The 14,982-nt window shown below is 40.9% G+C and overlaps 1 protein-coding gene across 11 annotated transcripts in view; it reads left to right on the top strand.

The window, feature by feature from the left end:
* The window catches only part of PARD3 (par-3 family cell polarity regulator), an 835,070-nt gene that overhangs the window by 525,361 nt on the left and 294,727 nt on the right, over window positions 1-14,982 (top strand). For all 11 annotated transcript variants that reach the window (XM_077491101.1, XM_077491100.1, XM_077491097.1 and 8 more), the window contains one exon: window positions 842-1,069. In XM_077491101.1, coding sequence (XP_077347227.1) covers window positions 842-1,069 — 228 coding nt within the window. The remainder of the gene's footprint in view (window positions 1-841; window positions 1,070-14,982) is intronic.

Here is a 14,982-nt window from a genome sequence, read left to right as displayed (position 1 = left end):
TGAAGAGGAAGGCCAGTGATTTACCACTGTGGCTAGTTGATGCTGGTGTAAAGTGATGCTGATTGGCAGTTGGATTTGTTGGATACCTTTGCTAATCAATTGCCTGGGGTGCTTAGCTTGGTCTGATAGCAGCTGTATATCATTGAGTTGACCCTTCAGGCCGAAACCAGCTAGGCTGGATGTATGTCATCTCATTTGCCAGCACAAGATGGCTTCATATCGGCAGATTAGCACTTTACCAACTTTAGCAAGTATCTTAGTGGAAACTCTTAATAATGTTTAACATAGAGAGCTGTTGCAAAGATTAGACTGCTTCCTTAGATCCATTTTTACACATATCTGTGGATAAAATTGTAATGCTTATGTAATAAGATGAATAATAGTCATTGGGGTTGATTTGCAAAATCTGGTGCAGATTTGCATAGAAACCAATCTGTTTTCTGTTTTATTCTCAAAGCTTAATTTAAACGGGTTGAAGTTAGAAGCTAATTGGCTACCATGCACAGCTGACAACAGATTTTGTAGTCTCCAATAGTAGTAAATCAACCCCTGTGTGTGTTTGTGGGTAAAGGTAAAATAAGATACCCTGTTTGTATATGCTAAGAAGAAATTGTTGGATAATGGAAAACTGCAACGATAATGTTAATGAATTAAAGGAGTGAACATTATAAATGACACGATTACGTTTTGTAGCTTGAAAAATATTAATCTACCACAAAGAAATGGGAGATAAAAGTGTATAATAGATACACCTCCCCATAGAATTTCACTGAGGACATGAATAATCAGGCATGCTCTGTCTGGTACTAATACCAATTAACTTTTCCTTTTGACCTCTAAGGTTCCCCAAGCAGAGACGTCGGGCCTTCATTAGGCCTGAAGAAATCCAGCTCATTAGAAAGTCTGCAGACAGCCGTGGCTGAGGTGACTTTGAACGGCGACATTCCTTTCCATCGCCCACGCCCGCGAATCATTCGAGGACGAGGCTGCAATGAGAGCTTCCGAGCTGCTATTGACAAGTCCTATGACAAGCCACCTGTTGATGACGATGATGAAGGCATGGAGACATGTAAGTTATGGCACAATCTTCCAGACGGGAGGAAAGGACAAAGTAATTCTGTGTTAATTTTGCTTTAATCATTGTCAGCAGATTGATGGTTTTAATTGAGGATGTCCCTTCTTCCAGCCAGTAATGAACATAATGAACATCTGCCACATTTTTTTTGATCCTAATAGACCTCTATAGACCTCTATACTGTATCAAGCTTAGATAGATCTCTCTAGAGATCGATATATATATATATATATATATATATATATATATATATATATATACCCATACACATACACATATATACATACACACATACACATATGCCCAGGGGAAATCTGGGTCAATGCCAGTTTCACAAGACCAATCTGTAATTGAATGCCTCACTCAATAGGTAGTCACTACAGCCGAGTTAAAACATCTACTAAAGGAAAGTAGTATTATAATAGTAGTAGCACAAGTTGATGTGCTTCACAAAATCAGGTCTTGTTTTTCAAACTTTGTGTGGCATTAAATTAGGACCAACCATGTGAAAATGGCATTTGTTTGGCATTTATTTCTTTGTAGAGTGTCTTTGTTGCAGGATTTTGGAGTTGCTTAATATAGACCATGCAAAGTCTTAAGCCTAGTACACACGGGCGAAATCCCAGGCGACATTGGCCAGTTCAATAAAAACCGCCTGACATTCGGCCATGTGTATGGCACCCGGTGCTGTCGGAAGAGCATGCTGGAAAACCTGCAGCCGTCCAGCCTGCGATCAAAAAAATGCAGTAAAAAAGCTGTTTGATCCTGTTTTTACTGATTCTCCCGCTTTTACTGTCCCAAACTCTTCTGCTAATAGAACAGAGCCCTAGGAGGCACTCTGCACATGCTCAGTTTGGTGTGTATTGCTCCTACACACTTTAATCAGACACTGATAGAAGTCACGAGATTGCCATATACTGCTGATGAGAAAAGGTCTTAAACAGTTTATATTTAGTAAATAATTGCATTTCCATGTTCTGTGTACTGTGGGAGACCAGATATAGTGAATGCAAGGTCCTGGGTTTAGTAACACTTTAATGGCACAGTAGGTATGGCTGTTGTTTACCTTCTATGTGATCCCCCCTCCTGTTACTTTTGGTGTGAGAATATGAGACACGGTTAATTCCCCCCCATCCACAATACAACACTTGGTCTGAGCACTCCCACAGAAGGGTGAGATGCCCTACGTATATAGTGGGGGAAATTCTGTGGCTATGGAGAGTAGCATGCATACAATTTAAACTTCTTATACCTCCTGTGTGCAAAGTATAGTTTCACTTTAACGTTTTACTTTTGGTTTGTAAACTTAGAGTTTTCAGAAACTTCTCCATGTTTCTCCTTTCTCTCCCCAGACGTATTATCTGGCTGGAAATGATACAAAGCAAGCCTTATTACTGCTTATTTCCATTTTCTTTTTATGTCCCAAAGTACCAATGTACCCAATTTAGACAATTGATTTTTTTTTGCTGTAGTAGAATTACTGGGATTTTATTGAGGAAAGTTCAATACAACGGTCCACTTAATTGATTAAACACATAAATACCTCACAGAGTGCTCCACATCTAAGGCCATGGCTTGGAGAATCATTTCTAGAAACCTTGAAAATACAGGCTTTTAGTTCAACTTAAAAATGCAGGATACTGCATCAACCTTTCCTGCTACCTTTCCCCCACCTACTCTCCTGTAAAATGTTCTCTTTTTAATGTTTTGTAAAAGGACCATTTGAAAGCTGCACTACAGGTAACCTTTTAAATGTATTTGAAATAAATACACTAAAACCTTGGTTTGCGAGCATAATTCATTCCAGAAACATTCATAAGTCCTTCAGTTTATTGTCCATATAAAAAAGATTATAGCAATGTAACCATAAAAATGTCCATCCACAAATGGAAGCCTCTACAAGGGGATTAGAAACAAAACCCAGCAGGAGCTACAGAGTATAAAAGAGAAGAGAGGCACCTCTAAGTGTAGCACTACAGTTACATTTAATGACTGTACAACTTTTACTAACTCACATAGTTGATGATTAACAGAGGCACATCTAAGTATGCAGGCATCCGGTGTAAAACTGTCCACATAGACCAACCCCCGCACCGCCGGCTTTCACCGCTGTCAATCTGCAATCTTGACCGGGAAGACTACCCTGCAGTAGAGCGTTTGGAGCGCAGCATTGAAGGGATGATGTTGACTGCGGTGAGGATGACTGTCTATGTGGATAGCTTTACCCAGAGATGCCTGCATAGTTAGATGATCCTCTGAGCCATGTGAGTTGATAAATGTTGTACTTGCATTAACTGTAACCATATTGCTACACAGAGGCGCCTCTCTTCTGTTTTATACTCACTTGAGACATGACGCTACTTGTATATCCAGACATCGCTTGTATATTAAGTCAAAATCTATTTAATGTTGCTTGTTTTGCAAAACGCTCTAAAACCAAGTTACTCTCAAACCAAGATTTTACTGTATATGTTTAATGTTTTACCTGCTGGATGATTGTAATTCTGTTCAGTCAGTCCTGTGATTAATGCTGGATCACACGATTGCGTGAACAGAATAAAAGTACAATACACTCAGGTGCTGGAGCTTCCTGCTGACTATAATAATGCATTAAATATACACCTAGTGTGAGAAAGATAGGTGGGCTGCCATTCCTGAACTCTTTAAAATTTTTGCCTGTTAAGTTGATGCTTTAGCTTCAGTTTTTTTTTTTTTAAATCTTTGACCTTAAACCAGTGTAAGCTAAAGTAATAGGGAAATCTTGTGTTAGACTTTCCAGTCATACTTAATCCGGAACTCAGAAGTATTAAATACTGTACACCACTGTCAGCAAAATGAAGTAAAAAGAAAATGAAGAAAAGGCAATTAGGGCTGCAACTAACTATTATTTTCATAATAGATTAGTTGGCCGATTTATTGTTTTCATTAATCAGTTAATAACCTTAACAAAAAGTGTGGTGCATAATTTAGTTAATGTGTAAAGTTTTACAAAAAGGCAATTTATTCTTAAATATCTCTATGCAGTGGTAAATATAAATAACCAACTATATGGTTAGGGAGCAAAATATTGAATCCACTCTGAAAATAACAGACAGAAGAGATATACTGTATATACTATTAGAGGAGATATACTGTATATACTATTAGAATAGATATATTAGAGGAGAGATATACATTATATACTATTAGAGGAGAGATATACTGTATATACTATTGGAGGCTATATACTGTATATACTATTGGAGGCTATATACTGTATATACTATTGGAGGCTATATACTGTTTATACTATTGGAGGCTATATACTGTATATACTATTAAAGGGTGAATCTGGTAAATATCGGACTCAGAGATCAAATTTTTTTATTTAAAAAATATGTCTTCCTGCAAACAAAATGTAATTTTAAGAACGTTTGATGACTTTCTAATCTTTAGTGGGGGTCAAAACGAGGTTTATTTTCAACCACAGTGATAGGAAAACTCCTTGGTCAAAGAAATTTCCAGACAGTGTATGTGGTTTTCGTTCAGAAATTACATTAATTTTAAAAACAGAATGTTAAAAAAACAAGTGAAAATTTCAAACGACATTCTTTCAGCGAATGTACAACGATTTCTTGTCTGAATATTCTCGTCTGAAAATTGATCCGTGTGGCCATCATAAGGCTCGGTACACACCTATGCAGGTTGCTTTTGATCTGTTTCTGCAGTGCCATTTGCTGTGCTTTTTGATTTTTGTGCATGTGATTTTACTGTGATTTGCATTTTTTTTGGACAGATTGTTGGGCGGATTAAAAAACACAAATTGCTGCAAAAACGCATTACATGATTTTTTTGCAGCTTCTCCATTGAAGTATATTGAACCAAAAAAAGCACCATTTTGAGTTAAAAAAAATAATAAATTTAAAAAAATGTCCCCGACCTTTTCCAAATACGCAACGGCTGAAAAAAGCGTAGATGTGAACGTGTCCCATAGGAAACCATATAAATGAACGGTAGTGTGTTTCTGCAAAAAGCACCAAACAAAATGTATAGATGTGAACTATAATGATGTTAAAAAAAAAATTTGCCCTTTTTATAGTACAAAAAACAGATAATCACTACTATAAGGGGTTATTTTTTTTTTTTTACTGTAGAACAGTGAAATTAAAGTGGTTGTAAACCCTTACAAAGCACTTTGACCTACGGGTAAGCCTAGATTAAGGCTTACCTGTAGGTCCAAGAAATATCTCCCAATCCTATATGGTTTAGGAGATATTTGCCCGAAGACGGGCACCTCTATCTACGGCGCATGCGCCGTAGACATCGGCGCATTGAGCGGGGCATCGTCGATGACGGCAATGCCGCGAGTCTCGGCTCCCGTGCGCATGCGCAGGAGTGACGTCATCGCTGCTCCAGCGAATCACAGTGTCGGAGCAGCGAGACCCACCAAGAAGATGGATGCTCGAAACTACAGGGGACAGCGGTGACTTCGCTGGCTCCTGTGTCAGGTAAGTGACACATAATGGACTACTATGCGATGCACAGTAGTCCATTATGCTTTGCCTTTATAGGGAATGAAAGAGGAAGTAAACTAATCAGGGTTTACTTCCTCTTTAATATTTATAGTAGCGATTATTTGCTCCTTTTGTGCTATAAAGGGCTAATTTTATTTTAATTTTTTTTAGCCCCATTATGTTACTGGGCGATTAATCGATTATGAAAATAGTAATTAATTTCGTAATCAATTAGTTGTCGATTAATCGATTACCGTAGTTGTTTCAGCCCTAAAAGCTATTTTTACGAGTAGTATGGGCAAAATAAACATATATAGATGCCTTAATGTTATGTATTATCTGCCTATCTATGGCCAACTACATGTCTAAATTTTAACTTGATTCTGATTAATTATTTGACAGTTTAATCATGTATGGCCACAGAACAGATTTTAGCCTTGTTTTTCAGATGCACCAGTTCTTAACACACATCTGAAAAGTGATGTTTTGGATTGCTTTTCAGAGCAAGTTGACAGATAATTTGGTGAAGATGTCACCAAGTGAAAGTGCACGTGCTTACAGCACTCCCATTCACTTGAATGTGTCACATTTGGTGGCACTGTGGCTTGCCAAATGTGACATGTATAAATGTAAGTATGTACTTAAAAAAAAATAAAAAAAATTCAATTTTTCATGCATGTAAACGAACACTAGGTAATCGTAGGCATATTATGGCCACATTGTAAGACTAAGAAATTATGTTGGACACACCCTTCATGTGAAGACACTTTGTAGTTTGGCACTTGGCATGACTGCACAGTGCCTGCATTTTATCTAAATATAATCATTTGGCCAATCAGTCTTTGACCTCATCTTGCAGCTGCTGTAGATAAAACTTGCTAAAACTATAAGCTTCTGAGCTGGAAATCAGTCCATTCATTTCTGTTGTTCTTTGCCTTGCATAGATTGAGCAGACTAGTAACAGTGTTTAAAGTTTTACTAAGACAATGATTTTAAAATGAAAATAATAAACATCGTAATAATAAAATGCAATTACTGCACAGAGCAGCCCCGAACATTTTCTTCTAAGATCCCCAGTCAGCGATCTTGGCTCCTCCTGTTCTCTGAGTGCCCCCCATAGAAATTGGCTTGCAGTGGGGCACACAGTTTGTACTCGCTCCTGAGCTGTGTGTGTCCATGGAGCCGTGTTCCATAGACGCACACAGTGGGGCTTGGCTCCTCCCCCCACGTCTCTTCACAGCATTTGTCAGCAGCAGGAACCAGTGGCTCCTGCAGCTGCCCAGTCCCTGTGTGAAGGAGAGGAGAGGCAGCCGTGCACAGCACTGGATCAGTTGAGGACTTGGGTATGTATTTAGGGAGATGAAGAGCAAGCTTTATAATGTTTTTTACTTTAATGCTGGGATTGCCTTAAGGTAAACTTTTTTTGCTTTTCAAATCGCTGTGTAGCAGTTCAAGCTGTCTTCAAGAGGAATTAAACCCTGATGGGTTTACTTCCTCTTTCATTCCCTGCAAAGGTAAAGCATAATGGACTACTATGCATCGCATAGTAGTCCATTATGTGTCACTTACCTGACACAGGAGCCAGCGAAGTCACCGCTGTCCCCTGTAGTCCGGCGCATCCATCTTCTCGGTGGGTCTCGCAGCTCCGCCGCTGTCATTCAGCGAAGCCACGATGGCGTCACTCCCGTGCATGCACACGGGAGCCGACACTCGCGACATATCGCTGTTGACCGTGGCGTGCTCAGTGCGCCTGCGCGCCGCTATCTACGGCGCATGCACTATAGACAGTGGTGCCTGTCTTTCGGCAAATATCTCCTAAACCATGTATGTTTAGGAGATATTTCTTGGACCTACAGGTAAGCCTTAATCTAGGCTTACCTGTAGTTCAAAGTGTGTTGTAAGGGTTTACAACCACTTTCATGTACCAGCTACCCTGTGCAATCAGGGCAATTTACATTAACTTGCATGAACTTTACCTGCCTGCTCTCACTGTGTTATACTGTGCCTCACTGTTGCCCTTGAGTCACTCAATTGAAAAGTGGAAAAACTCGTGTGGAAAGGTCAATGTTTCAGGAAGTCAGAGAAGTTAAAGTGGAACTTCAGTCCACTTCATATCTGCTTTGAATATATCATGTTGGGTCCTGGCAGAGCCCTTTGGCACTTGTGCAAAGTCTCATGACTTCCCTAATAGTCTTTGCACATGCTTTTTTTTTAAAACCCCACATATGTGCAGATGGTCTGGAATACCGATGTGTGTGGAGATGTACTGCAGGACTTATTCAGAACCCAAAGCCCTGCCACACATCTGAGCACACATGGGTGGGGGGAAACTATAATTCCTGCCTGGCACTAAAAAACACCACCATTTAAAAAAATAATGTCCAACCATAAGAGAGAAAGGAGGATGATGCAGAGAAACATAACTTACACTTTAGGGTGAAGGTCCTCTTTAGGGGCATTCATAAAGTACTCCTGAAGTGATCCTATAGGAAACCAATAGTTTAAGGCTTTGATGATTCCAGAAGCAGCAAACAGCATCTCTCCTGGCAATTTTAGCATTTTTTTGCACTTTTTATATAAGTTTGCACATTTACAGTAATAAAAATACATGTGTCTTAATGATTTAGCTTTTCTAGTTTAATTATTTCAATCACAAATATACAACAAATGTTTATTCTGTAACATCTACAGTTTTTCACTGTTTGCATTTAAAGTTGTTCTAGCATAAGTGTCAAACAATCCCATTTTTCCTCCATAAGCTGCAATCTGTGCATCTAGATATCAAAACCATTCATTGTGTATTATGCAATATTTGTGTTTTTAGATTTTTAGGGCGGTGAATGTTGTCTGCTTACGCTGAATCAGGATAATTAAGTGAATTTTGTAAACTAAAATGAAAAGTTTGCAAGGAAATTGAGTTTTCCTGCAGTTGTCTTAGTCCGGCCCTTTGAAAAATGGCATGCTTGCTAATGATGAATTGTAATTATTCATAGTTTTCTTTCTATACATTGCACAGTCACCGTTCACAATGGTGCATTTCCCTTCTCCACCCCACAGTATGTCAGTTTAAATGACTAAATTGCATTTGCTGAGGTCATTGCACAATGGGTAGGTTCTGTATGAATGGCAGTAAATTAGATTACATTTTGTCTAGCCATGAATTTCATACAGCAAACAGCTAAATGTCAACCCATGCTAGCCAGTCCCAGCCAGAGAGGTTAGCCTTGTGTAATGTGAGCCTAATTAGCCTGGTCTAAAGGGTAGAACTAACATGCTGGATGGCAGCACGAAGACAATGCAGAAAAGGTTCTGACACATTGTATGACAGTAACATTTCCAGATGAATGTCCCATTAAAGGAAATCTATTGTCTTATTTTTCCTTAGATGTGAATAATATCACTTTCATATTTATAATATTGGCCACATTTGTAAAAAAGTACCAATTAAATTTAATTGTGAAACTTTTATAGTTGCCGTTGATGACATGCCTAACTTGTCCACCATGGGCATTTAAGTAAATCACTACAGGGTTGGTTTTGAAACTGAACTCCAGGGAAACTACTAACTACTCAGTTGTAATACACGTACTGGAGATGCTTAATCTTCCAAATAATCTGTGTTTCTGGATATCCTCATTTGTATGAGACCTCCAAGCAAGGAAGGTTACCTGATTTTTCTCTACCGCATGTTAAATATTACAGATTGGTGGAGCGGTTGTAACTAACTCCGACATGAGAGCCCAACTTCGTGATGCAAGGGTTAACAATTAGCTCAATGTGCATTCTACTAAATCTCTTAGGGTGGGACTTTTAAGATGCCACACAGTTACAGACTGTATAATAGTACAATTGCTCTTTATTACAACTTCAAATAATTATTACACAAACTTTAAAAAACTGTGATATGGCAAAAACCATGAACATATCCTCGGTCCTAGTTTTTGCCATTTCACAGTTCGATATATTGTCAGGAAGATTGATTAATTAGGTAGTAAACTTGGGCATGTTAAGAAAGAGAGAAAAAAAAAAACCTTGCAAGGTAAAGGCATAATGTGCTAGTATGCATTGCATACTAGCACATTATTAAATACCTTAGAATGAAGCCCTCCAGCAGCATGATGTCACCGCTGACAGGGCTTCCATCTTAACCCAGTCTTCCTTCTGGGTTTGCGTGCTCCCGCTGCCTGACTGGCCGAGCCATGATTACATCACTCCCACGGACATGGCACACAGCTCTGAAGGAGGGGTATGGGTATGCGGTTCCTTCAAGCAAATGCATTGGTGATGTCATCAGCTGCATGCTGTGTGAATATCATCTAAACACTGCAATTTTTGGATATATTCACTGTACCTACAGGTGAGCATTATTATAGGCTTACCTCTAGGTACAAGTTCATAGAAGAAGTTTCCTGCTACTTTAAGTGTGCAATATTGATTATTTAATCATTTGATATGACAGTGCCTCCATTATAAAATTAAGTATAATTATACAGACTCAATTAGTTATCCCCTGAATTTTTGCTCTATGCATATATTTTTAAGCACAATAAAATTGTGTGAAAGTGTGGATTATGAAAATAGAAAACATTAAGATTTAGTTGCCAATAATCGCCTATAGTAGCAGGGTTAATAGTATGATGTAGACGCATAAAATTTATATTCCACAACTTATTCCGCTAAAATTGTATGCCTAACAATAGAAAATAATAATTTACTGTTTATTTGTAGGTATCACAATCGAGATGCAGGGTACCAATAGTCTAACCAAACGGCAACTAGGTCCATATTTATCAGGCCATCCCCTTTGCTTTCTCTGCAACAGAATAAAGGGGTCAAGTCTATCTACAGACTGTGATGATACAGCTTCGATTACTATCCCCTAGGGCAGTGATGGCGAACCTTGGCACTCCAGATGTTTTGGAACTACATTTCCCATGATGCCCAACTATTCTGCAGAGTGCATGAGCATCATGGGAAATGTAGTTCCAAAACATCTGGGGTGCCAAGGTTCGCCATCACTGCCCTAGGGGATTGTGATAGGCAAGTTATATTCAGGAATAAGATGGAATTTGTTTTCAAGCTAATGATCAAATTATACTTGACCCACCCCGGTAGAACCTTTAGAGAAATTGACTAAGCATCTCAGACCGATAGAGTGTGTTGTATGAGAGTATGGTGATGAACTTGGGAGATGAGGTAGATCAAAGATGCTTATTGAGGAGGATGAAGCTGAAGAGATCAAGATGGGTGGATATAGATATCATAATTGCGAGGTTTTGGATGGATCAAGAAGGGATCCCTTTTCTCTCTGAATTTCCCTTTTTATTCCTAAAAATCCTATTATTTAGGGACTAGCCCAGAGGATATCGTTTGGAATATTTACACACGGCCAACTGGGGAGTAATACTATTGATTATAGTAGCGTTCCAGCCTGGGTGAAAAAAAATTAAGTCAGCAGCTACAAATACTATAGCTGCTGACTTTAATCTAAGGACACTCACTTGTCCAGGGAGCTATACATATGTTTTCCAAGGAGTTACATTTTTGCCTCCGCATTAACTACTTGTTTGCACAGTCAGTGGATTCATTTATCCACCAGATGCCGCTCTAACACTAGAAATCCATATATTGCGTCTTCTGGGAATAAAATTGGATTTAATTCAATAATGTCTTAGAGGTGATATAATAGCTTTATCCTTATCATGTGTATAGTTATATTCCTTCAGGGTGTTTTTAATATTATTTGTAATATTAATCTTTGATCTATTTTCTTAAACACTGGCTAAAGAGGTGTGTGATTTAATCCAATGATCCATGTTAAGGTATTAAATATTACTCATTGTCTGAAAGCGCTGATCAGTAGGCCTTTTTGATCATGCTCCTATGCACACAGAGCAGCTTGTGATTGAGCCTACACGTGTGACACTATAGGAACTGGCTTCCTATAGTAGCACATGGGGAAGAGGAGGAACCAGAGAGCGCTGGCCATGGCCCCGAGAAGAGGAAGCTTGGGGCTGCTCTGTGCAAAACTATAGCTCAGAGCAGGGTGAGTATGACATGATGTTTGGGGAAAAAAACTTCACACTTACTTTAAACAATAAAGACCTGTCACATGTCTGCCCCAAGATACGATAATACAATGGAGGTGCAGCAGCATGCTGGGCTCATCCCTCTCCCCCAAATGTAGTACATCTGACTGACCTCTAGTGTTTGTGTGCCAGCAGTGAAAAGAGGAAGAATATGGTATTGTGCAAGTAAAGTAAAGACAATGCACTGCTTTGCCATAAGCAAACTTTAGTGTTGAGTTTTTTATTTCCCCAAAGATATCTTTACCAATTATTAAATGTCGCTAGGAGGGGAACCTGAACCCACAACTATGTATTTCCTCTACAGAACAGCCATAGCCAACCCCAATTTTGTTAACTTTTTACTCATCAAGCAACCTTGGACTTTCTGTAAAGCTCATATAGGTATTAGACAACAGCCCCCCCCCTATCCATTTGTTTTAATTGGACAAAAATTTGAACCCATTAGGAAAAAAAATTGGATCGCAATTCTTTCTCTCCAGATAAACGAGATCCAGTTTGTTTTATGTGATCATCTAAAGTGCTTGATCAACAAGGGTTTGCTCCAGTTTAGGTCAGAATCTTGCACAAATGACCTTTTGAGACACTCCGATCATGTGTGCACACCCAGCTGTTCCATGAGATCTTTGTCAGGGTTAAAATTGTGGCTTTCAGAGTGCTTAGCAAGATATCTAGTGGAATGCATTTTAGTCCTTTAGCCAGGTCTGTATATATATATATATATATATGTGTGTGTGTATGTGTGTGTGTATATATATATATATATATATATATATATATATATATATATATAAAATATATACAGCTGTGCACATAAGTTTACATACCTTGGCAGAATTTGATTTCTTGGCCATTTTTCAGAGAATATGAATAACACAAAAACATTTTTCAGTAATGGTTAATGTTTGGCTGAAGCCATTTATTATCAATCAACTGTGTAACTGTGTTTGCTCTTTTTAAATCATAATCACAACAGAAACTACCCAAATCACCCTGATCAAAAGTTTACATACTCTGGTGATTTTGACCTGAAAACATGCACACAAGTTGACACCTCTGGGGTTTGAATGGCTAAGGGTCGGTTCACACAGGGGCAACACGACTTTTGGAGGCAACTTGGACACGACTGCAACACGACTTGCACACGACTTTGGGCGACTTACAACACAACTTTAAGTCGCCCCAGGCCAGGCGACTTTTGCCGTGGCCAATCAGAGAATGAGCTCTCAAGGGGGAACTCCACGCCAAATAAAAAAAAAATGGCGTGGGTTCCCCCTCCGAGAGCATACCAGGCCCTTAAGTCTGATATGGATTCTAAGGGGAACCCCCTACTCCGAAAAAACGTTGTGGGGGTCCCCCCCAGATCCATACCAGACCCTTATCCGAGCACGCTACCCGGCCGGCCAGGAAAGAGGTGGGGACGAGCAAGCGCCCCCCCTCCTGAGCCATACCAGGCTGCGTGCCCACAACATGGGGGGTACCTTGGGGAAGGGGGGGACGCGCGCCCCCCCCCCCCCAAAGCACCTTGTCCCCATGTTGATGAGGACAAGGGCCTCTTCCCGACAACCCTGGCCATTGGTTGTCGGGGTCTGCGGGTGGGGGGCTTATCCGATTCCCCCGGATCCCGGCCCCCACCCAATGTGAATGAGTATGGGATACAATGTACCCCTACCCATTCACCTGTGGAAAAAAAAACACAACACACAAGGGTTAAAATAGTTTATTGCACAGCTCCGGGGGTCTTCTTCAGTCTTCGGGGGTCTTCTCGCCGGACTCCTCCGCTATCTTCTGCTAGCTCTTTTGCTAGCGGAGGAGCCAGGCTTTCTTCTTCGCCGCCGCCCTCTTCTTCCGACTTCGGGGGTCTTGTCCCCCTCTTCGGTTCTTCTTGCCGGGCCACCGCATCTTCTAGCTCTTTTACAAGCGGTGGCCCGGTCTTCTATCGCCGCTGCTGCCGTCTTCTGTTCTTATCTTCTGGAGATGTTGCCTCGTTGCTGTCTCCGCTCACTATGACAGAACACGTGGCGTGCGGCGACTTGTATAGGGACATCACCGGATGATGTCCCCGCCCATTGATGTCTCAGCCCCAGCATCCTCTTAGACTGTGACATCATAATGGGCGGGGACATCATCCGGTGATGTCCCTATATAAGACGCCGCACGCTGCGTGTTCTGTCATAGTGAGTGGAGACAGCGGCGAGGCAACATCTCCAGAAGAGAAGAACAGAAGACGGCAGAACAGAAGACGGCGACAGAAGACCGGGCCACTGCTTGTAAAAGAGCTAGAAGATGACGCGAAGAGGAACCGAAGAGGGGGACAAGACCCCCGAAGTTGGAAGAAGAGGGCGGCGGCGGCGAAGAAGAATGCCGGGCTCCTCCGCTAGTAAAAGATCTAGCAGAGGATAGCAGAGGAGTCCGGCGAGAAGACCCCCGAAGACGGAAGAAGACCCCCGGAGCTGTGCAATAAACTATTTTACCCCTTGTGTGTTGTGTTTTTTTTTTACATTTTGTTCACAGGTGAATGGGTAGGGGCACATTACTCACGGATTCCGATAAGCCCCCCGCCCGCAGGCCCCAACAACCAACAGCCAGGGTTGTCAGGAAGAGGCCCTTGTCCTCATCAACATGGGGACAAGGTGCTTTGGGGTGGGGTTGCTCCGCTGCCCCCCCTTCCCCAAGGCACCCCCCATGTTGAGGGCATGCAGCCTGGTACGGCTCAGGAGGGCGGGTAGCGTGCTCGGATAAGGGTCTGGTATGGATTCTGGGGGGACCCCCACGTAATTTTTTCGATGTAGGGGGTTCCCCTTAAAATCCATACCAGACCTAAGGGCCTGGTATGCTCTCGGAGGGGGAACCCACGCCAATTTTTTTTTATAAATGTGGCGTGGAGTTCCCTCTTGGAAGCTGATAATTCTGTGAGAGTCGCCTCCACATAGACGGAGATCCGACTTGGAGGCGACCTCCATTGAAATCAATGGGTACCAGTCGCCTACAAGTCGGATTGAAGTAGTACAGGAACCTTTTCTGAAGTCGGAGCGACTTCAGTAGTGTGCATTAAGACGGCTCTCATTCACTTGCATTGATTTTTACATGTAACGCGACTAGATACGACCTGAAGTCTGAGTCGCCCCTGTGTGAACCGGCTCTAAAGGTAACAATCCTCACCTGTGATCTGTTTGCTGGTAATTAGTGTGTGTATAAAAGGTCAATGAGTTTCTGGACTCGTGACAGACCCTTTCATCTTTCATCCAGTGTATATATATATATATATATATATATCTCCCAAAACTACCCATTAAACTAAACCTGAGCCAAAACCCGGGTGACTCAA

The sequence above is a fragment of the Lithobates pipiens genome, unplaced genomic scaffold (genome assembly GCF_037356315.1).
Source record: "Lithobates pipiens isolate NorthernLeopardFrog02 unplaced genomic scaffold, aLitPip1_a1.2 Scaffold_19, whole genome shotgun sequence".
Taxonomy (NCBI): domain Eukaryota; kingdom Metazoa; phylum Chordata; class Amphibia; order Anura; family Ranidae; genus Lithobates; species Lithobates pipiens.
Note: the sequence above shows the minus strand (reverse complement) of the source record. Positions and strands in the feature narration are given on the sequence as shown.